We start from the raw sequence: 19,392 nt of genomic DNA, 5'->3' as shown, positions 1-19,392 counted from the left end.
GTGAGATTCCATCTCTGTTTTTTTAAAAGCAAGCTAGTTAGCATTATGTGCAGTATGATTAAAGTTTTGTAAAAATATGTACATTCTGATAAAAGAGATGGTAAATACACCAAAATGGCAGCCCAGTCTCTGGGTGCTGGGATAGAGGGCCATTTAAATTCTCTTTGTGGTCTTTTCTGTATTTTCTAAGTTGCCCATTTTTTGCTTCCAGTTGACCTCCCTATCACTTATCCACACTCTCAAGTCTGCCACCACTGCATGACTGAATACTCTCGTCCTTGTTACTCAGGCCAGGGGACACTTCTCCCCCCATCTCACCTGACCTAAGCAGCATCTGACATCCTTTCTTCATTTCTCTGGTTTTCCTGCTACTCTCTGTGCTTCTCCCTCTCCTTCCTGGTTCCTCTTCCTCTGACCATCCTTACATTTTGGGCTTCACCAGGACTGTTTGTTTCGTTAAGGGCTCTGCTCATTCTGTCCAGGTGCTCTCATCCACTTTCCTAGTCATGTGAATTCTATCGCACATATCAGCTGACTACCAGAACCCCCACCAGGATGCCCCACAAGTATCTCAAAATGGACGAGTCCCACCCTGAATTCATTCTCTCTCTCTCTGACATCCTTCCAACTACCCCAACTCACTCCTCTTCTGCCTGTGTCCCCACTGTGAGCACATTGTTCCTCCTCCTTTCCAAGTGCCTAGCTAGGAACTAGGGAACCATCCCTCATTGCTTCACTCTCTCCCTGCCCTCTCCTTCCCTCCAGTATCTACTCATTGATCACGACCTGCTATTTCTACCTCATCAATACCCCTAAGATCTATGTGCTTCTCTCTAACATCAAGGTACCATCAGCTCCTGCCTGTATTACTGCTAAAGCCTCTTAGCTGGTCTGTCTCCCCCAGTCTTACCTTCTTATAGTCTATCTTTTCCCAGTAGAGCAGGAACATCTTCCTAAATTCCTTTAGTAACTGCCAAGTGGCTGTGATATCCTAGGCCCTGCACTAGGGCATAGTTGTAAATAACACAAACAAAATCTCCTTTTTCATGGAACTTACTTTTAGTGTGTGCATGTGTGTGTAATGAACAGTAAATAAACAAATTAATTGGCCGGGCGCAGTGGTTCACGCCTGTAATCCTAGCACTCTGGGAGGCCAAGGTGGGAGGATTGTTTGAGCTCAGGAGTTTTGAGACCAGCCTGAGCAAGAGCGAGACCCCATCTCTACTAAAACTAGAAAGAAATTATATGGACAGCTAAAAATATATATAGAAAAAATTAGCCGGGCATGGTGGTGCATGCCTGCAGTCCCAGCTACTCGGGAGGCTGAGGCAGAAGGATCGCTTGAGTCCAGGAGTTTGAGGTTGCTGTGAGCTAGGCTGATGCCATGGCACTCTAGCCCGGGCAACAGAGTGAGACTCTGTCTCAAAAAAATAAAAAAATAAATAAATAAAATAAACAAATTAATTGAATGAGATAATTTAAAACACTGTGATAAATGCCAAAAGAAAATACAGGTAATGTGCTAGAGAGTGATGGAGGTAAGAGAGCTGCATCTCATTCTATACTGAGCTTCATGTAATTCCTCCCAAGTGCCTTGCTTATTTTTGCCCCAGGGCCTTTGCACATGCTGTTACTTTTTTTCTCTTCTTCTTCACCTGGCTAACTCCTACTTTTCCTTCAAGACACTGTTTAGATGTCATTTCCTCCTGGAATCCTTCCTTGACAGCCCCAAGGCTGTCTTGTGTGCCCCTAAGGGTCTGTAACTCTTTCATCATTGCACCAATCACACTGTACTGTAGTTTTCTTGTTTCTTCTCTGTTTCTTCCAGGCATCCCTCCAAGCCAATGACTTTCAGATGTTTTGACCATGGTCCACAGTAAGAAATACATTTTACATCAGGATGCAGCACATATACATATAAGCATATATGTATGCTTAAATGAAACAAATGTTTCACAAAACAGTGTTTACTCTTACTACATGTAGTACACATTGATATTTTTATTCTATATTCTATTTTATTAAAACAAGAATTATGTATGGGGCCCACTAAATTGACATCATCACCCACACAAAATCTCAAAACTGACATTTTGAAAATTTTGCCTTAGACTAGGTTTAGCAAACTTTTCCTGTAAAGGGCCTGTTAGTAAATATTTTAGACTTCACAGGCCATAGGGTTTCTGTTTTAAGTAGCGTACTCAAACCCTGCCATTTGTATTCTGAAACTTGCCACAGACAATACATAAAGAAATGGTTGTGGCTCTGTTTCAACATAAATTTATGGACACTGCAATTTTTTTTTTTTTTGAGACAAGGTCTCCCTCTGTCACCCAGGCTAGAGTGCAGTGATGAGATCATAGCTCACTGTAACCTCGAGCTCCTTGGTTCAAGTGATCCTCCTGCCTCAGCCTCCCAAGTAGCTAGGACTACGGGCATATGCCATCACACCTGGCTAATTTTGTTTTTTAATTATATTTTTTTAGAGATGGGGTCTGGCTATGTTGTCCAGGCTGGTCTCAAACTCCTGGTCTCAAGTGATCCTCCTGCTTTGGCTTCCCAAAGTGCTGGGATTATAGGCGTGAGTTACTTTGCCTGGCTGAACACTGCAATTTGAATTTCATATAATTTTTTCACCATGAAATCTTATTTTTCTTTTGATTTCTTAGCTCAAAGACCATGCAAAAACAGACGGTGGGCTGGATTTGGCTGGAGGTCATAGTTTACTGACCCCTGCCATGGACTGTAAGCTTTATGGAGGCAGTGACCATTATCTGGTTTTTTTTCCTCATTGCATCTTTACAGTACAACACAAAGCCTATGTGTGTACATTCTATCAATAGTTGGAAAGTGAATAATTAAAGAGCAATTTTTACATTGAATATATTAATTACAAAAGTACTGTGTGTTTGTGGAAGAAAAATGAGCCAGTACAGCAAAACAAAATGAATAAACAAATCCTTAGTAATCCTACCACTTGGAGATAACCATATCCTTTTATACTTTCATGTAGCAGATGGCAAGGATGTAGGGAAAGGTTATTTTCTGGCTAAGGGAGTGATGAATAGTTCCATTTCCCTTCAACCCACCAGAGACCTAGGCTTCCCCTTATGGCTGTAGGGGGTAAAGCTGTGAGGAAAGATGAGGAGAGAGGATGGAAAGGATGGGGGTAAAGCAGTCTGATAAGTAGTTAATGAGCGCCTACTGTGTGCCAGGCCAGGCTAGACCCTGAGAGATAGATGTAGCACCCTTCTTTCTGGGTTTACAATTGAAAGGGTCCACAAGAAATTATATGTGTGATAAAGGTCACCAGAGGGGACACATAAGGTGCTATGAGGGCTTAACTGGGTGTGGGGTTTGGGGGGTGGGGGAGTGGGGAGCGGCTGTCTAACCTCATCTGGGAGTCAGGAAATGCCTCCTTCCCTAAGAAAGTGACACATAGGCTGGGACCTAAGGCTGAGTAGGAAGTCGATGAGCAAGAAAACAGGAAATTCCATTTATAGGGTAGGGAATGGTGGGAAGCAGCATATGAGATAAGTGTGCTGAGGTTGACAGGGGCCACATGGAAAGAGCCTTGTCATCTAGATGTCATTAACAGTTTATAGAAACTAAATGAACAAATTTAAAAATACCCTGAGAGGCCGGGCACGGTGGCTCACGCCTGTAATCCTAGCACCCTGGGAGCCTGAGGTGGAAGGATCACTTGAGGTCAGGAGTTCGAGACCAGCCTGAGCAAGAGCTAGATCCTGTCTCTACTAAAAATAGAAAAAATTAGCTGGGCATGGTGACACACGTCTGTAGTCCCAGCTACTCAGGAGGCTGAGGCAGGAGGATTGCTTGAGCCCAGGAATTTGAGGTTGCTGTGAGCTAGGCTGATGCCACAGCAGTCAGAAAAAAAATTAAAAATAAATAAATAAAAACACCTTTAGAGAGTGATCAGCCAGCTACAGAATAAGGGACAGTCTACAGGAATAATGATTCAACTTCTCATCGAATCAGTGGCATGAAAATAAAAAAGAAATAAAAGGGAGGGAGGTCTGTTATAAAATGAAAGGGACTTAAGGGACATAAGAACCAAAAGCAATGTGTAGATCTTATTTATTTCTTGATTGGAACAAACCAACTGTAAAAGGCATGTTTGAGATAACCTAAGAAATTGGAATATAAACTTGGCATTATAGGATATTAAGAAATGATTGTTAACTTCATTGGGTGTGATAATGGCACCATGGTTACATTTTTTTTTAAAAGCCCTTATTAGGTATGGATGCATATAAGTGAGATGTCTGGGGTGTGCTTTAAAATATTCTGGAAAAAACCTGGAGATGGAAATAATAAAATGAACAAAATGTTGATAATTGTTGAGGCTGGGTGATGGGTATATAGAGATTCATTATGCTAAGTCTCTGGGCTTTTGTATATTTGGAGATTTAAATAATAAAATATTTATAGTAAAAGAGAATGGCAGAGAGACACTTTATAAGCTATACTAAGGAGTTTGAACTTGAATTTTAATTTTTTAACTTGAAATAATTTTAGATTTATAGATGAGTTGCAAAGATAGTGGGGTGTTCTCATGTACTGTTCACCACCTTCCTCTAAAGTTACATCTTCCATAACCATGGCATATTTATCCAAACTAAGAAATTAGCATTGCTACAATACTATCAGCTAAACTATAGACTATTTAGATTTCTCCAGTTTTTCCACTGATGTCCTTTCTCTGTTCCCGGATCCAATCCAGGATACTATGTCATATTTGGTTGTCATGTCTCTTTAGTTTCTCCTAATCTGTCATGGCTTCTTCGTCTTTCCTTGCGTTTCCTGACTTTGGCACTTTTGAAGAACAGTGTCAAATATTTTGTAGACTGTTCTACCATTTGGATCTGTCTGATGTTTTGTCATGATTAGACTGCAGTTGTGGATTTTTCGGAAGAACACCATGGAGGTGATTGTGGCCTTCTCATCACACCATGTGGGGGCACATAATGTCAACAGGGCTTATTACTTATTATTAACCGTGACCCCTTGGTTTATAGGTGGTGTCTCCCAGGTTTCTCTACTGTTTTCCCCATTCTATACTCGGTGACTCCGAAGTCATCCAGTCCACACTCAAGGGGATTTTAAGAGCTGAGAGAAGTTACTGAAGGGATTTAAGTCAGGGAGAAATAAGTTTGGATGTCTGTGTTAGGAGGAATCCTCTGCGCTGCAAGGTGGAGATGAGATATGGTGGAGTTTGCCACAGGATTGGACATACGTGGATGGATTCGATCAATTTTAGGAGACCAACTCAGCGGCAGTCAATTGTTTATTAGATGTGAGGTAATGAAAGAAGGTGGAGTTGGGTGGGTGGGGCCTTGCACAGAATCCAAACAGAGGGGTCTGTGTGCCTCTACCTCCCCTGCCTTCCTAGTCAGAAGACACTCTGTTTCTTGGTATTTTCTTGCCTTAGGGCGGGTCCCTGAGGGTTACTGGGGCTGGAGAATGATTTACCGACCTATAAATTAGGAGAAGTTTGGGATTACCAAGGAGGGTCAGAATCCCTGACCCTGAGATGGAGAAGGGACAGCCCTCAGAGGAAATGAAAGGGGCTGGGGGTACGTCCTCTCTAAATCCTCTCTTCTCAGTTTACTGACCCAATTAGGAGCGAGTAATCAAAGGGTCAATGACTCAGTGGTTTCAAACAAGCAATTTTATTTACCTTTTCATGTTCCGCCCACCAGTCCTCCCCCTCGGCTTTGCGTGTTTTCATGTTTTCCTTTCGGAGGCGTTTGGGGAAGGGGGTGGACTGCTACGTTCTCAGCGCTCATCTCCGCCTGCGGGCCCCCCGCGCGGGTTTCTTTTCCCCTCGGCGCCTTCGGGTGGGCGCGGGAGGAGCGGCGGGAGTCGTCGGGGCCGGGGGCGCCGGGCCGGGCGCCTGGCGGGCCCCGCTCCCCGGCGGAGGCTTGTAGACCAGGTGGAAGACGAAGGCGTTGCAGTACCTGGGGGAGGCGCGGGAGGTCAGGGGGCGGGGCCGGGACTCCCGGGGGCGGGGCCTGAGGCCCCCGACCCCGAGGCTAGACTTAGGGCTCGGCCCGCTAGAGGGTAGCAGGGTGTTTTTCTGGGGTGGGGCGTGGAGTTGGGGAGATTCTGTGAGCCGGATCTAAAGAGGGGTGTGCTGGCGGCTGTCCAGAGCAGCCATGGGGGTGGTGAGACGTGGGGGCAGAGCAGGCAGGTCGTGGGCTGGGCGGAGGAGGGTCGGGGACAGCAGAGACTAGGGCAGAGGTGGACCGTTTCGGATGCGGAGCCGGAGAGTAAGAGGAGTTAAGGGTCAGGAGGGAAAAAGGGAGGTCGCGGGCCCTTACCAGGGCATGCAGTTGTCGGCCGCTCGGAGGCGAAACGGGGAGCGGAAGGGGTTGGGCTGAGGAGGGCTGGTGCCCCCGCCGGTGGCCACCGCCATGGTCTGGTCGTCCACGACACAGCCGTACTCGCTGCTCTCGGTGAAGAAGGCCGGCACCCGGAGGGACTGCGGGGGCAGCGCCGCAGAGACGGGCTCTGAGCGGCTCCCCCCACCGGGTCCCTCTCGAGCAACCAGGAGGACACACAGCGGGGGAAGCCGCGACCCCGGGACAGACGGGGCTGGAGGAGAGGCGCGGGGCACAGGGCGGGGCAAGAGGGCCTCGGGCACTCCCTGGGTCTGTGCGGCCGGCGACGGGGAAGAGGAGCCCAGAGACTTTCAGAAAAGGGGCTGGGGGAGGGGCTGGGCAGGAGGCGACAGAAGTTCCTTTTTGCCCCCATTCCCCACCTGTAACCGGGGCAGAGAGCTCAGCCAAGTGTCCTTGAGACCAAAGCCAGAGTTAAATCCTGCGGACAGAGAGCAGGGAGAAGCTGGCTCCCACTGCCTGCTTCTCTCCTACCTCCCCTACCCCTGAGCCCTAGGCTCTTACCAATAACCAGGTCAGGCTTGGGCCCCTGGAGCAGGTGGTAGGGCCTCGCTGACACCTTGATCTGCAGGTCCCTGCGGCCCCCCTTCTCCTTAGTCCCAGAGTTGAGCCGTGCTGATACCCCGGAACCAGGACGGACAGACACCTCAGGGCCATCCTAGGGGCCCGGAGTGGAGGGGGGGGGGAAGCCACTGGAAGTCAGAGCCCTGGAGGATGCACCAGGCAAGACAGGGGAGGGGGAGCAGACAGGCTGGGACAGGTCATGAGACCACTAGAGGGACCAGGGCTGGAGAGCAGGGCCCCCCTCAGCCCTCACCCTCTGCAGGGTAAAATGCTGCTGGTCACTCTCGGGGGGCAGGCCATCACCCACAAACTGCAGCTCCAGGGCCACGTGGGGGAGCAGGACCAAGAGCTCCTGAAGGACAGAGAGAAGGACAGATCTGGGTCCCACCTTGTGTCTACCCCCACACCCACACGCCCAACCCTCAGGCCTGGGGAGGCTTACCCAAAATACCATGACAAGGTCAAACTCCTTCCCAGCCTCTACCACATGTATTTTCAGTGACTGTTTGTTCTGGATGTTGAGCTCAGGGACTGGGTGATAAGGCAGTTCTTTAAGGATGTTGTCCTCCCTACCTCCCTCTCTTGGCCCCCCCACACCCTCCCCACCCTGTCCAGTTCTCCTTACAGGACTGGGGCACCAGGTGGGTGATGATGTAGTACACCGTCAGCGGGTAGGTGAGAAGCACAGCCATGGGGGAATCCAAGCTGAGGCCCCGCCATGTGTAGTAGTCCTGCCACGAGCCTAGAGGGGCATGGGTTATTGGAGAACCTGGCCCTGGGCCTGGACCCCAAGCCCCTCTAGTCCAATCGCCCTCTTTTACTCAGCCACCCAGGCTTCTGACTCTCCAGTCCCTGTCCCTCCCCCTAGCTCCCCACAGGGCCCCTGTGGCTCACCAAAGATGCCTCTGGGTGGATCTGGGGGCACAGGAGGCATCAGGGCAGGCCCGTCCCCCTGGAGAAGCTGGTAGGGATCTCCTGAGAGGAGGAAAGGAAGTGGAGGGGCCTGGGGTCAGGGAGACCCCACCTGACCCATCTCCCTCGTCCTTCCAAAGGATCTGTATTCCCTGAGAGAGGGCCTGGAGCTGCAGCAAGAGGAATGGGGGTTTGCCTAGGGATGGGGCTTCTGGGTGGGGTTGGCAGGGGTGACTCCTTTGAGGGCTGGGAAAGGCCTGAAACAGCCCTGGTGGTATGGGTAGGGGGCTGGCGTGTATGTGGAGGGGTTATCTGGGACCCAGACAACTTTTCCTCCCAGTCCTTCCCTCTAGGCTGAGGGGCCCATGCATGAAGAGAGGCCCCACGCACCACTGAGAAGAAGGCTGAGGGATGGCATGTTGCCCCGGGGGTGCCTGGGGGTGCCAGGGCCTGGAATCAGCATGCTGAGCTGGGTCCAGTAGCCACGAGTGAGGCCCCGAGAGGCCAGGAAGGCCTCCTTGTTAAAGGTTTCACTGGTCACCTCTGGAGAAGGAAAAGGGGAGGAGTTGAGGGCCTAGTCCCTAGGACCCCAGACTTTAGCTCTCCTCTGCCTCCCCAAGGACCCTGGGTCTGAGTCTGGTTCCAGTCAGGGAGGGAACCTTGTATCTGAGTGTGTACAATGGACCACATACTGAGCCCACATGATCCTTGTAACAGTTCCATGGATCTTACATTTGTTAGAATCCCTTTTTTACAGATAAGGAAACTGAGGCTCCAAGAAGTAAAGTGATTTAAGGTCACACTGCCAGTTAGTGGTGCAGCTGGGAAGCAAGCATTTGAGTCCCTAACCCCCAATGCCCTAAACTCTCTAAGGCCCCAGTCACTCAGTCCTCTGCTTCAGAGACCCTCTCTCCAGCCCCAAACACTGAGTCCCCAGCCCTTATTCCAGGGATCTAGACTCCAGCCCCAGTCATACAGCCTTCAACCCCAGGACCCTGTTCCCAGGCACCCAGGTCCCAGTCCCAAAGACCTGGTCCTGGTTTCCCCCAACCATTCTAACCTCCTTATGGTACCTGCAGTGTAGGTAAAAGGCAAGGATGCTAGTTCCCCTGCCCGCTCCATGAAGGCTGCAAGCCTTGGGCACCAAAATCGGTGGCTCACATCATCTGGGCACCGCCGCCAGTCAGCCCGGAGACAAGCCTCTCCACAGTACAAGACAGCACTACACCGGGGGCTGGGGACATAGGGGATGGTGTGCACTTAGTGTTAATCTCTGTAGGTTCTGTCTGCTGTCCATCTGCCCTGCAGCTGCCCATATATCACTCAGTCTGTCTTAAACCCTCTAACTGCTTATAATAGCCTGTTTGTTTTTTTTTCTTTTTCTTTTTTTTTTTTGAGACAGGGTCTCACTCTGTTGCTCAGACTAGAGTGCAGTGGTGTGTCATCATAGTTCACTGCAATCTTAAACTCCTGGGTTCAGTGATCCTCAGCCTCTCAAGTAGCTAGGACTACAGATGTTAGCCACCACGCCTGGCTAATTTAAAAACATTTTTTTGTAGTGCTGAGTCTCGATATGTTGCTCAGGCTGGTCTTGAACTCCTGGGCTCAAGTACTTCTCTTACCTCAGCCTCAATTAAAGAACTGGGATTACAGGTGTGAGCCACCTCTCTCTCTTAGCTCCTCTCTATCTTAGCTCCTTGCCCCTCATTTTGTCTGTTGGGCCCCCCACCAGCCTGCTTCTTTTCCGTTTGCTTGTCTGTTGGGGTCTTCCTTTCCCTCCAGCTTTGCAGGCTGCTCACCAGGGTGTCAGCTTCACTTCAAAGCTGTGCCTGTGACAAACATGGCAGGTTCGAGCCCGAAGGGAAGCAAAGGTGAAGCCTGGCCGGGGACCCCATGTCCGCATTGGGGTCTTGGCTAACTTCACGCCCAGCCTTGGGACCCGACTCTCCAGCTCTCTGAATAGGGGTGGAGATGATATCAGGCCATGGGGCTCAGGAATCCAGGTCCCCAGATTCCCCACCCTCAGATACCAGATTTCTGTACCGATGCAGCTGGGCATCTCCCACAGTAAGCTGTCGGGGCTTTCGGGGGTCCCCAGAGCCCATGGGGCAGGCCATGCTGTGGCAGAGGAGAGCATAGGCCCGAGAAGCCAAGTTCTCAGTCCCTGAGCCCCGGGAGACAGTCCCCTGGGCTCCATCCATTAGCAGATCAATGCCCAAGATGGTGCCATGCTCATCCGTCACCAGTAAGAGGCAGGACAGGTGCAGGGGTGCAGCCTCTGAGGAAAGGGAAAAGTTGGGGTAGGGAGACAGCAGGAGACAAATATGGTCACAGAGAAGGGTTCCAAACCCACATGCCTACAGGGGCTAGGCAAGTACCTTCAGCGAGTACAGGGGACTAGGTAGAGAGGGCATGCTCCATCCCATGGGGACAGCTGCTGCCTATTACCAGAATGTGCTGCCATGCAGAAATACAGGACCCCTGTCAGAACTTTAGATTTTTCTTGAGAATGTGTAAATGCAGATTTTTGGATTTTTTGTTTTTCAATGTTTAAATGTTGACTCAAAAAACAAAACACACTGAGGGTCAATGAAAACACCTTTTCAGGACAAATTGGCCTGAAGGCCACCACCCAGAACTCCCCGTGGGTTCTGAGCGGCCTGGGAGGGCTTTAGAAGGGGAGTATGGCTGGGCAGGGGTAGGACTGAGGCAGCCCTGGGTTCTTACCACTTCTCCGTCCCTTCCTCTTCTCAGGTCCCGTTTCATCCTCCACCCTGTCCTCTCGGCAGCCGTCCTCACCACCTCCTGCCTCCTGCTCAGCCTCCTCTGCCTCCCCTGGAGGGTTTGCTTCCTGGGGGGACTCATTGCTGGTAGGGGCTGGCTCCCCACCCTCCTCTGTTTCTACCTTCTCTGTGTCTGCAGCCTTCTTCTCTCCATTCTCTTCTTCATCTTCTGCCTCCTCCTCCCCTTCCTCCCCATCCTCTAGGCTGATGAAGCTGATGTAGGGGCTCAGGTCTCGCAGGTGGAGTGGAGGCTCATCTCCCAGGAGCCGGGCAGCCCCTAGGCCTGGTCCAGGGCCTGGCTCTGCCCCTTGCCCCAGGCTGATGCCCACATTACGGTTGGGCAAGACATGCAGTACCCAAAGGGCAGGGTCCTGGGGCAGCCTTCTGATCTGGGCCTCCAGCTGCCGCCAGTGGCCCTCAAGGCTGGCCCCTACAGCTCCGCGCTCTGCCACAAACTTTCGGAACCAGCCAAAGAGGAGGGCAGCGAAATCAAGAAACTCATCTCGGTATCCAGACACAAACTCCATGTCTTCAGGGGCACAGGGCCTGGGCCCAGACTGAGCAGAGGAAGAGATATATGGTGAGGGACAGGGTAGTGGTGAGAGAGTTTGGGGCTGGGTCACAAATTGGGGAGAGGGAGTTTGAGGGTCATTTGGGGTGGGATCTATGGATGAGTGTTAGGAGCTGAGAATATAGTTTTCAGGGCTGAGCATGGGAGTTCAGGGATGAAAATGGGGGGCGGCTGGACTTGAAAGTGCGCGATTAGGGTTGCAGATGAGTATTCAGGGATGAGACGGTATTTGCGGTTTAAATTTTGAAGACTGAAACCCTCAAAAGTAGGGTTTAAGTTAAGAATAGAGATGAGGGAGGGCTAATCCTATCGGGAAGGGTTTGGTGAGGAGGGAAGAATTTTGGATCCGCCTGTTGGGTATGGGTAGAAGAGCCAGGGCATTCCCTGGAGCCTCGGCCGCCCCACTCCTCCGGTACCTGCAGCCGCCGCCACTTTTCGAAGGTAAATACCTCGGGGGCTTGCGGGTGATTCGGTCGTGACGTCAGGGTCGCCCGAGCCCACTGCCAGCTCCTCGGGCGGCCACGCCCCCATGGGCTGAGGCGTCCATTGGTGGCTGCCCCGGCTGGAGCGTGTCTGGGGCAGGCATGGCGACTCTCCCTAGGCCGTGTGACTGAAGCCAGGGAAGTGAAAGAGTCTTGGAGGGGGAGGGGCTGTCTAGCAGCTCATCTGTTTCACCGGTGACCTGGGGCGGGCGGAGGGCACTGGCACCGCTGAGCCGAACCGAATCAGCCCGTCGGGCCATGGCCCGCCTGCCCCTTGCTCGCCCCGCGTCGCCCGGCATCCTGGGTTTTCTTTCGGTTTCTGCAGACCTTCCTGGCGGCCCCTGCGACTGAGGGCCGGGTCCCGGCGCGGGGGCGCTGGGCGGAGGAGCTCCGCCTCCGGGGCTTTCCCCGCGGTGGGCGGCTGGCAGGGCGCGGGCTCGGCGGTACTGACCGCGCACGGGCAGTTCTCGACGGCGCGAGCGCAGGTGGGACCGCGCCGCCGCCTCGCGCCCCTTCCCCAGCCGGGACCGGAGCGGGCGGCCGCCGTCTCCTCCAGAATCTCCGGCGGGCGCGGGGAGAGGAAGCGAAAGCCACCGAGAAACCAGCTAGACGCACACTTTGGAGCCTGTCCGGGAGCCAGACAGGTCGACCGCATTCCCCCAAACTCCGCGAGCCCCGAGATGAGTCGGCGCTGGAGATCCTGGTTCTGGGCGGTCCCATTCCTCCTGATTCTGCCAGGTGAGGGGGTGGCGGGGGCGCGGAGTGAGGGGGGCGCTAGAGGCCCAGATCCCCGAGCCTCGGGCCGAGGGGGTGGGTGGGGGGAGGGAACACTAGGGCCACAGAGTTAACTGCGGAGCCAGGCGCTGCCAGTCCCTGGGCAGCTGACACAAGGAAAAGGCCAGCCGCCTGGGGGGGTTCGGGACAGACGCTGGGGAACATCCGGGCCCAGGTGGGATTACGGACGTTTTGGAAATGTGATATGTGGGTTAAGCCTGGCAGTCAGACTCTGTGGCCTAGGGGAGGGGCTGCAATGGGGCAAGGGATTGGAGGCTAAGTAACAGCAGCCGGGAGGCCCTTGGCCCGGGAACCTGTGCTGACCACCTTTGTCACGCTCAGGTGATGGCAACGAGGGCAGCGTCACTGGAAGTTGTCACTGTGATAAAAGAATTTCTTCTGATTCCCCCCCAACGGTTCAATTCATGAATCATCTCCGAAAACATCTGAAAGCCTACCACCGCTGTCCTGGATTCATCAGGTAGTCTCACCTGTACCTGGGAGGGCAGCTCCTGTGCAGTCCCTCCCTGCCAGGTGCCTCCAGGACCCTCTCTAGTCAAATCCAAACTCCTTTCAGGAGGACCTTACCCTCCCCCCTTTTGGGTTCTGTTTGCTCCAGTTCTCGCACCTTAATTCTCTGTCCCACCTAACTGGGGATTTCCCAGTTCCAGCAGAAATGGCTTTTTTTTGGCCACTTCACATCTTTGGAATGAGGAAATTGCTGGGCAAGGAAGGGAAGGAAGAGCCACAGCAGAGACCAGGTTCTTTTTTTTTTTTTTTTTTTGAGGCAGAGTCTCACTCTATTGCCTGGGCTAGAGTGCCCTGGCATTAGCCTAGCTCGCAGCAACTGCAAACTCCTGGGCTCAAGAGATCCTCCTGCCTCAGCCTCCCAAGTAGCTGGGACTACAGGCACGCACCACCATGCCCAGCTAATTTTTTCTATATATATTTTTAGTTGTCCAGCTAATTTCTTTCTATTTTTAGTAGAGATGGGGTCTCGCTCTTGCTCAGGCTGGTCTCGAACTTCTGAGCTCAAATGATCCACCGGCCTAGGCCTCCCAGAGTGCTAGGATTACAGGCGTGAGCCACCATGCCAGGCCTTTTTGTGTTGTTGTTGTTGAGAGAAAGTCTCACTCTGTTGCCCAGACTAGAGTGCCATGGTGTTGGCTTCGCTCACAGCAACCTCAAACTCCTGGGCTCAAGCAATCCTAGTGCCTCAGCCTCCGGAGTAGCCCGGCTAAGTTTTTCTATATATTTTCAGTTGTCCAGCTAATTTCTTTCTATTTTTAGTAGAGACGGGGGTCTCGCTCTTGCTCAGGCTGATCTTGAACTCCTGAGCTCAAACGATCTTCCCTCCTCGGCCTCCCAGAGTGCTAGGATTACAGGCATGAGCCAGGTTCTTTCTGTGCAGGTTCCAGCTACTTACCCGGAGTGTGTGTGGGGGCAGGAAAGACCAGTGGGTTCAAGAATTGATGGGCTGCCTTGATCACAAAGGTAAGAACTTCACCCTCCTCTTCAGGCTTTGCCTTCAGGGCTCAGTGGCCTCCACCTCACAATTTTCTTTGCCTCAGCCCTTTCCCCACTGATGTCACAAATTCCTACAATGATCGGGCCAAAGTACTTTCATTTAAGACTCTGTTGGCCAAAGTTCATTCACCACCACCTACATGATTTTTGCCAATCATTCTATCACGTGCTATTATTTATTTACTTAACATTTTTTTCTGAAATCAAGGCACTATTTTTGTTTTCCAATATTTTATTATGAAAATTTAGATATAAACAAGTTAAAAGAGTTATACACTGAACATCCACATACCCACTACCTAGATTCTACACTATTTGATTTATATATATTTATTTTTATATAATATTTACATAATAAAACAAAGATATTTTATGTTTTACAATATTGATTTTATAGCATTTTACTATATTTGCTTTAATTCACATCCATTTGTCTATCCCTTTATCCATCACGAATCACCTTATTTTTTGATGCATTTCAAAGTAAGTTGCAGGCATCATTGTACTTCATCCCAAAACATTTCAGCATGTATATCTAGTAGAGTTCAGTCTCTTAGTGCTCCTTTTCTTCTTTTGAGGTAAAATTTACATACAATGAAATGAATAAACCTTAAGTGTACACAAACCAGTTTTGAAAAACTTAAATAGCAACTTATCCTAAGCAATAATATCTGTGAAGTCACAAGTTTGATGTGCTCATTGTATTTTTCTCTTAAAATACACAACCATTAAAACTGTTCTTCCATGCCTTAGCTATAGTTGTCTTGTGTAGCAGCAGTGGTGCCCATACTGCCCTTCAGACTGCTTAGACCTGTGTTATTTCATTTAATCCTCCCAGCTCCCCTGGTTCTTGGTACTAAAATTATCCTCATTTTATAGCTGAATGATATGAGTCCCAGAGAGGTTATTATTTATTTATTTAATTTATTTTGAGACAGAGTCTCACTCTTTTTTTTTTTTTGAGACAGCGTCTCGCTTTGTTGCCCGGGCTAGAGTGAGTGCCGTGGCGTTAGCCTAGCTCACAGCAACCTCAAACTCCTGGGCTCCAGCGATCCTACTGCCTTAGCCCCCCGAGTAGCTGGGACTACAGGCATGCGCCACCATGCCTGGCTAATTTTTTTTGCTATATATATTTTAGTTGGCCAGATAATTTCTTTCTATTTTTTTAGTAGAGACGGGCTCTCGCTCTTGCTCAGGCTGGTCTCGAACTCCTGACCTTGAGCAATCCACCTGCCTCGGCCTCCCAGAGTGCTAGGATTACAGGCGTGAGCCACCGCTCCCGGCCCAGAGTCTCACTCTTTTGCCCTGGTTAGAGTGCCATGGTGTCAGCCTAGCTCACAGCAACCTCAAACTCCTGGGCTTAAGCAATCTTTCTGCCTCAGCCTCCCGACTAAGTAGCTGGGCCTACAGGCATGCGCCACCATGCCTGGCTAATGTTTCTATATATTTTTAGTTGTCTAGATGATTTCTATTTTTTAGTAGAGATGGGGTCTCGCTCTTGCTCAGGCTGGTCTCGAACTCCTGACCTCAAACGATATTCCTGCCTGGGCCTCCCAGAGTGCTAGGATTACAGGCGTGAGCCACTGCGACCGGCCCATAGAGAGGTTAGAAACCAGGGCAAGGTCACATGGCTACTTTGTAGCACAGTCAGGGTTCCAACCCTGGGCTCCTCTCCCGACTTCTCAGTTCAGACCACTCACTTGTCCCAGTGGTTGCATCTTGTGGTTTAATCACTTCCTTGTCCTCTACCATTCCCCTCTGTTGCTGCCTTCCTCCTCTTGGCCTTCAGCTGTCCCGCTGATGTTCTCCCTGACCCAGTGCTCTTTCCTCTGTCGGAGCTCAGAACCCCAAAATATGGCACCTTGGCAATTAAGAAAACTGCAGAAGCAAGAAGCTCACTCTGAGCTTCCCCTGTCTTTCTGTGTGAGAGCTAGCCACAAAAGAATTCTGAGCTACCTCACCTGAGAGTAAGTCATTACACTCTTATTCCAGAGGCGTCCTGCCCTATACTGGAAGCCAAGACTTCTTAAACGGACAGGCCTTGCTATTCCCCCCTTGTTGTCCAATCACACTTCTATGCAACTGTTCTTTCTTCATTGAACCTAAGCATAAAAACAGTTTTCCCTGGGTATTTGGGTCTTAATTTCTGAAGCTTGCCATGTCTTGAAAAACTTTGATTAAATTTGTTATGCTTTTCTCCTGTTAGTCTGTGTTTTTATTATAGGGGTGTTAGCCATGACTCTTGTGATGGGTGGGGAAAAGATACTACTTTTTCTCCCCTACTCCCCTATCTGCTTTTTCACCTTGTCCCCTGATAGCCCTGATTTCTCACTTCTTTCCTTTCCAGAATGTGGATATGCTCACTCGGGGACTCTGGCCCACCAGGAGCATTTACCTCCTCCCAGCACCCAGATTTCTGAGCCCTCAGAGGGGGCACCTTCAGACATGCGCACCCCTGCCCAGATGCTCATGCCATCCACTCTGCAGTCTACCCAGCACCCCAGTCTTCCACCAGGATCACTGTCCTTGGACAAAGAGCTCCCTCATCCCAATGAAACCACCACTCCCACTGTGGGCCACAGTCTTGGAGTTGCGCATGAGGCTGGGGAGAACCAGAAGCAGCTGGAAGAGAATGCTGGTCCTGAATCTGGGATATCAACCCTCATAGCAGTGCCATCCCTCCTGGGCATCATCTTTCTCCTCACTGGAATCCTTGTGTATGTGCTGTGCAAGAGGAGGAAGGAGCAGTCACTGCACTCCTCTCCAGGTAAACTGACCCTCTGAACCCTCCCCCTGGCAGGGACCCATAGCTTCCTTGGGAGGGATCTTGTCCCCAGTAGCTCTCAGATGGCTGGAAACCTGGCCCAGGCACCGAAATATTAAGGTTGCCTGCACCATGGACCACAGGCTGTGAGGGCAGAGTCAGCCAGAGTCTGTAGAGTAGAGATGGAGGGAAGCCACCATGGGCCCAGGGACCAGTGTGCTTGGAATAAGAAGATAGCTATTCCATGAGGGTCAGGGTATGGGGATTAAAAAAAAAAAAAGGAAGATGATAGATAGACACTAAGCTAGTAGGAAATGAAGCTGTGGAGAAAGGGAGGAAGGTGAGGGCCATTTATTCAATTCACAAATCTTTACTAAGCACCTACTGTGTACCAGGTCATAGGGTTAATGTCTTGGAGTCTGATTCCCCAGTTCAAGTTATCACCCCCACCACTTCCCTGACTTCAGAGTTCATCTCTCAATTTCTTTATCCTTTCCAGATTTGCAACCTCATTATATACCTGTGGCACCAGATTCTAATGCCTCAGTCAAGAACAGAAGCTTGCTGGGTAGAGACTGTGATTTATTTTTGTAAAGTCTTTATGGTTAACCTCTGGCACCAGTAGGTGTTCAATACATATTGCTTAATATTTGACTAACTAGTTGCTGCTCTTAGACCTCTCATTTAAAAAAAAAATGCTGTATTACAAAGTATGCCTAACTACTAAAAATTATTTTTGTAATTATTGACTCTTCATTCTGCAGACATTGGCTTCAGGCCCTGGCCCCATTATGCTTCCAGGTTTCAGTTTTACTAATGGATCCCCCTTGTCCCAAGTCTCTCTTTGCACCTCACCACTTGTTCCTCCCCAACCCCCCCACTTCCTCCCTAAACCCCACAATGAAAGTCTGGGCTTTCCCAGCCTCCCTCCTTAGTAGCTGCTGTGCTGCTGCCACCATACAGACTGGTTTTACTTCCTGAATCACTTGCGTCAGTCATATACCTCAAATGAGAATCTGTTCTTGTTTTTATTGTTATTGTTTTTATTATTAAAACCCTTAGTTCTTATTTTCATCTCTTCCAATGAAGAAGAATGCATCTTCATTGGGCCAAGTCTGCGGGGAGCCTGGGACAGTGGCATGAAGTGTATGAGGAAATGGGTTGGGCGTCTGAATCTCCATCTCCTGTCTGGGCCTCTCAGAGTATTTGTGAAGTACAGAGGAGGAGCACCCTGCTGGGGAAGCCAGGGCACAGCTGTGGGCAGGCCTGGGCTTTAGTTTCTCCATTCTCACCTTTTGACCCTTTGCTCTAACATCCTCTGATCAGCAGAGCATGTGCCTGCCAGCCTGTGGTCCCCATCCATCCTACAGGTTCCCAGGATCTGTCCCACAGTGCAGGTGATGGTTTCCCTCCAAGCTCTTCATCCACCACCTTGGCCTAGTTCTCTAGCATCTGCTCACAGGTTCGGGCTACATCACTGAGCTTGAGGCGGGCATAGTCCACTCGCTTCAGAGCCATCTGACAGTCTTTCCTTGAAGAGTAGCTGGATCCCTCATGGGGCTGCCCTGTGGCCACCTACAGGACAGTTAGACTGATCAATGAAGCATGGCCTCCTTTACCCATACCCTGACCTGGCATCAAGTCTCTTGTCTCATTTCTTAGGGAAAAGTTTGAATCTGCTATGCCACCTGGTAGCTGGGTGACCTAGGGTGAATCATTTAACTTATGTTAACCTCATCTTTAAAAGGAGGTGGCAATAACTACTTTCTAGAGTTGTAAGATAAGATAATGTAGAGCGTCTTGCATACTGTAAGAATTAGTAATTGTTGGCAGCCGTTGTAACGACTTCAGAACTTTCTGGATCTTGTCCTTTTTATCAGGATGTAAGCATCTGGGGCCTCATGCCCTCGAGGCCAGGCCAAGTTTCCCAGGACAAAGTTCTGTGGCTTTAGCATTTCACACCCTCCCCCAGGCACTTCCCTATCCGGCAGCTTATGTGACACTACCCCGTGAGGCAGACAGGGACGCCTTTAATTCTTTCCTTTTAAAGGAAGAAACCGGTCCTGGAAGGCCGGCCGGAGAGACACACCCACCTGGGTGAGGTAGCGGATCTGGGCCGACAGCTCCGCCTCCACGTGTTGTACTGAAGCGGTGAAGGCCGCCGCCTGCCGGTCTAGGAGCCGCTCATTGGTTTTCTCCTTGGACAATTCTAAGATCACCGTACCTGCCAGGGCAAAAAGTGGGCGCAGCTGCCCGGAAACTGCCAGTATAGCCCCGGCCTAAGGCCTGCCCCTCACACCCCGCACCGTCGCCGCGCACGCACTTAGGATCCCTCCCCAACCCTGCTCCACGTCTCCGATCCCCGCATGTCTGCGCAGCTTGGCCTCGCTGTCGCTCCCTGCCGACCCGTTGTTGCACCGCGAACCTGCATTCTGAAGGATGGCGCCAATTTCCCGTTCGATGTCTTCCAGGGCGCGTAGTCGCTCATTCGCCAGGCTGTAAGTAGCCATCGTCACTCTGAGAATCCTCCACGGGATTTGCCCCTGCGAAACGCGAGGATTGGTCCCGGAAGTAGCCGTCGGTTAGCGCCTGC

The 19,392-nt window shown here is 50.7% G+C and overlaps 3 protein-coding genes across 5 annotated transcripts; 1 reads left to right on the top strand and 2 right to left on the bottom strand.

The window, feature by feature from the left end:
- Nucleotides 1-5,677: 5,677 nt before the first annotated feature.
- Nucleotides 5,678-12,166, bottom strand: ZMYND15 (zinc finger MYND-type containing 15). Of its 3 annotated transcripts, none has more exons than XM_045527083.1 (13): nt 10,626-12,016; nt 9,942-10,176; nt 9,698-9,853; nt 8,972-9,132; nt 8,289-8,441; nt 7,881-7,961; nt 7,612-7,728; nt 7,429-7,517; nt 7,240-7,338; nt 6,927-7,080; nt 6,785-6,867; nt 6,345-6,505; nt 5,678-5,981 (listed from the first exon to the last, which is right to left on the bottom strand). In XM_045527083.1, the coding sequence occupies exons 1-13, from the start codon at nt 11,206-11,208 to the stop codon at nt 5,807-5,809; spliced, it is 2,247 nt and encodes a 748-aa protein (XP_045383039.1). In that variant the 5' UTR covers nt 11,209-12,016; the 3' UTR covers nt 5,678-5,806. The 3 variants fall into 3 exon arrangements, with proteins under 3 accessions (XP_045383039.1, XP_045383038.1, XP_045383037.1); XM_045527082.1 differs by having other exon boundaries at nt 6,785-6,843; nt 10,626-11,997; XM_045527081.1 differs by having other exon boundaries at nt 6,785-6,843; nt 7,240-7,517; nt 10,626-12,166.
- On the top strand, nt 10,895-17,867 carry CXCL16 (C-X-C motif chemokine ligand 16). The gene is made up of 5 exons (XM_045527085.1): nt 10,895-12,472; nt 12,851-12,989; nt 13,920-14,002; nt 16,383-16,802; nt 17,299-17,867. The coding sequence occupies exons 1-5, from the start codon at nt 12,415-12,417 to the stop codon at nt 17,391-17,393; spliced, it is 795 nt and encodes a 264-aa protein (XP_045383041.1). The 5' UTR covers nt 10,895-12,414; the 3' UTR covers nt 17,394-17,867.
- On the bottom strand, nt 17,369-19,392 carry MED11 (mediator complex subunit 11). Its single transcript, XM_045527086.1, has 3 exons — nt 19,225-19,392; nt 18,893-19,023; nt 17,369-18,374 (listed from the first exon to the last, which is right to left on the bottom strand). Exons 1-3 carry the CDS (start codon nt 19,307-19,309, stop codon nt 18,237-18,239), a joined length of 354 nt encoding a protein of 117 aa, XP_045383042.1. The 5' UTR covers nt 19,310-19,392; the 3' UTR covers nt 17,369-18,236.

This window comes from Lemur catta, chromosome 15, assembly GCF_020740605.2.
Source record: "Lemur catta isolate mLemCat1 chromosome 15, mLemCat1.pri, whole genome shotgun sequence".
Classification (NCBI taxonomy): domain Eukaryota; kingdom Metazoa; phylum Chordata; class Mammalia; order Primates; family Lemuridae; genus Lemur; species Lemur catta.
The sequence above is the reverse complement of the archived record's forward strand: the minus strand, read 5'-3'. Positions and strand labels throughout refer to the sequence as shown.

Coding starts and splice junctions, on each gene's coding strand:
- ZMYND15 (XM_045527081.1), bottom strand. CDS start 11,208: ATGGAGTTTGTGTCTGGATACCGAGATGAGTTTCTTGATTTCGCTGCC. Junction 8,442..8,971: donor GCCTTTTACCTACACTGCAG/GTACCATAAGGA, acceptor TTCCTTCTCCAG/AGGTGACCAGTGAAACCTTT. Junction 5,982..6,344: donor GCCGACAACTGCATGCCCTG/GTAAGGGCCCGC, acceptor CGCCTCCCCCAG/GTACTGCAACGCCTTCGTCT.
- CXCL16 (XM_045527085.1), top strand. CDS start 12,415: ATGAGTCGGCGCTGGAGATCCTGGTTCTGGGCGGTCCCATTCCTCCTG. Junction 12,473..12,850: donor ATTCCTCCTGATTCTGCCAG/GTGAGGGGGTGG, acceptor TGTCACGCTCAG/GTGATGGCAACGAGGGCAGC. Junction 16,803..17,298: donor GTCACTGCACTCCTCTCCAG/GTAAACTGACCC, acceptor TATCCTTTCCAG/ATTTGCAACCTCATTATATA.
- MED11 (XM_045527086.1), bottom strand. CDS start 19,309: ATGGCTACTTACAGCCTGGCGAATGAGCGACTACGCGCCCTGGAAGAC. Junction 19,024..19,224: donor CGCCATCCTTCAGAATGCAG/GTTCGCGGTGCA, acceptor TTGCCCTGGCAG/GTACGGTGATCTTAGAATTG. Junction 18,375..18,892: donor AGATCCGCTACCTCACCCAG/GTGGGTGTGTCT, acceptor ACTGTCCTGTAG/GTGGCCACAGGGCAGCCCCA.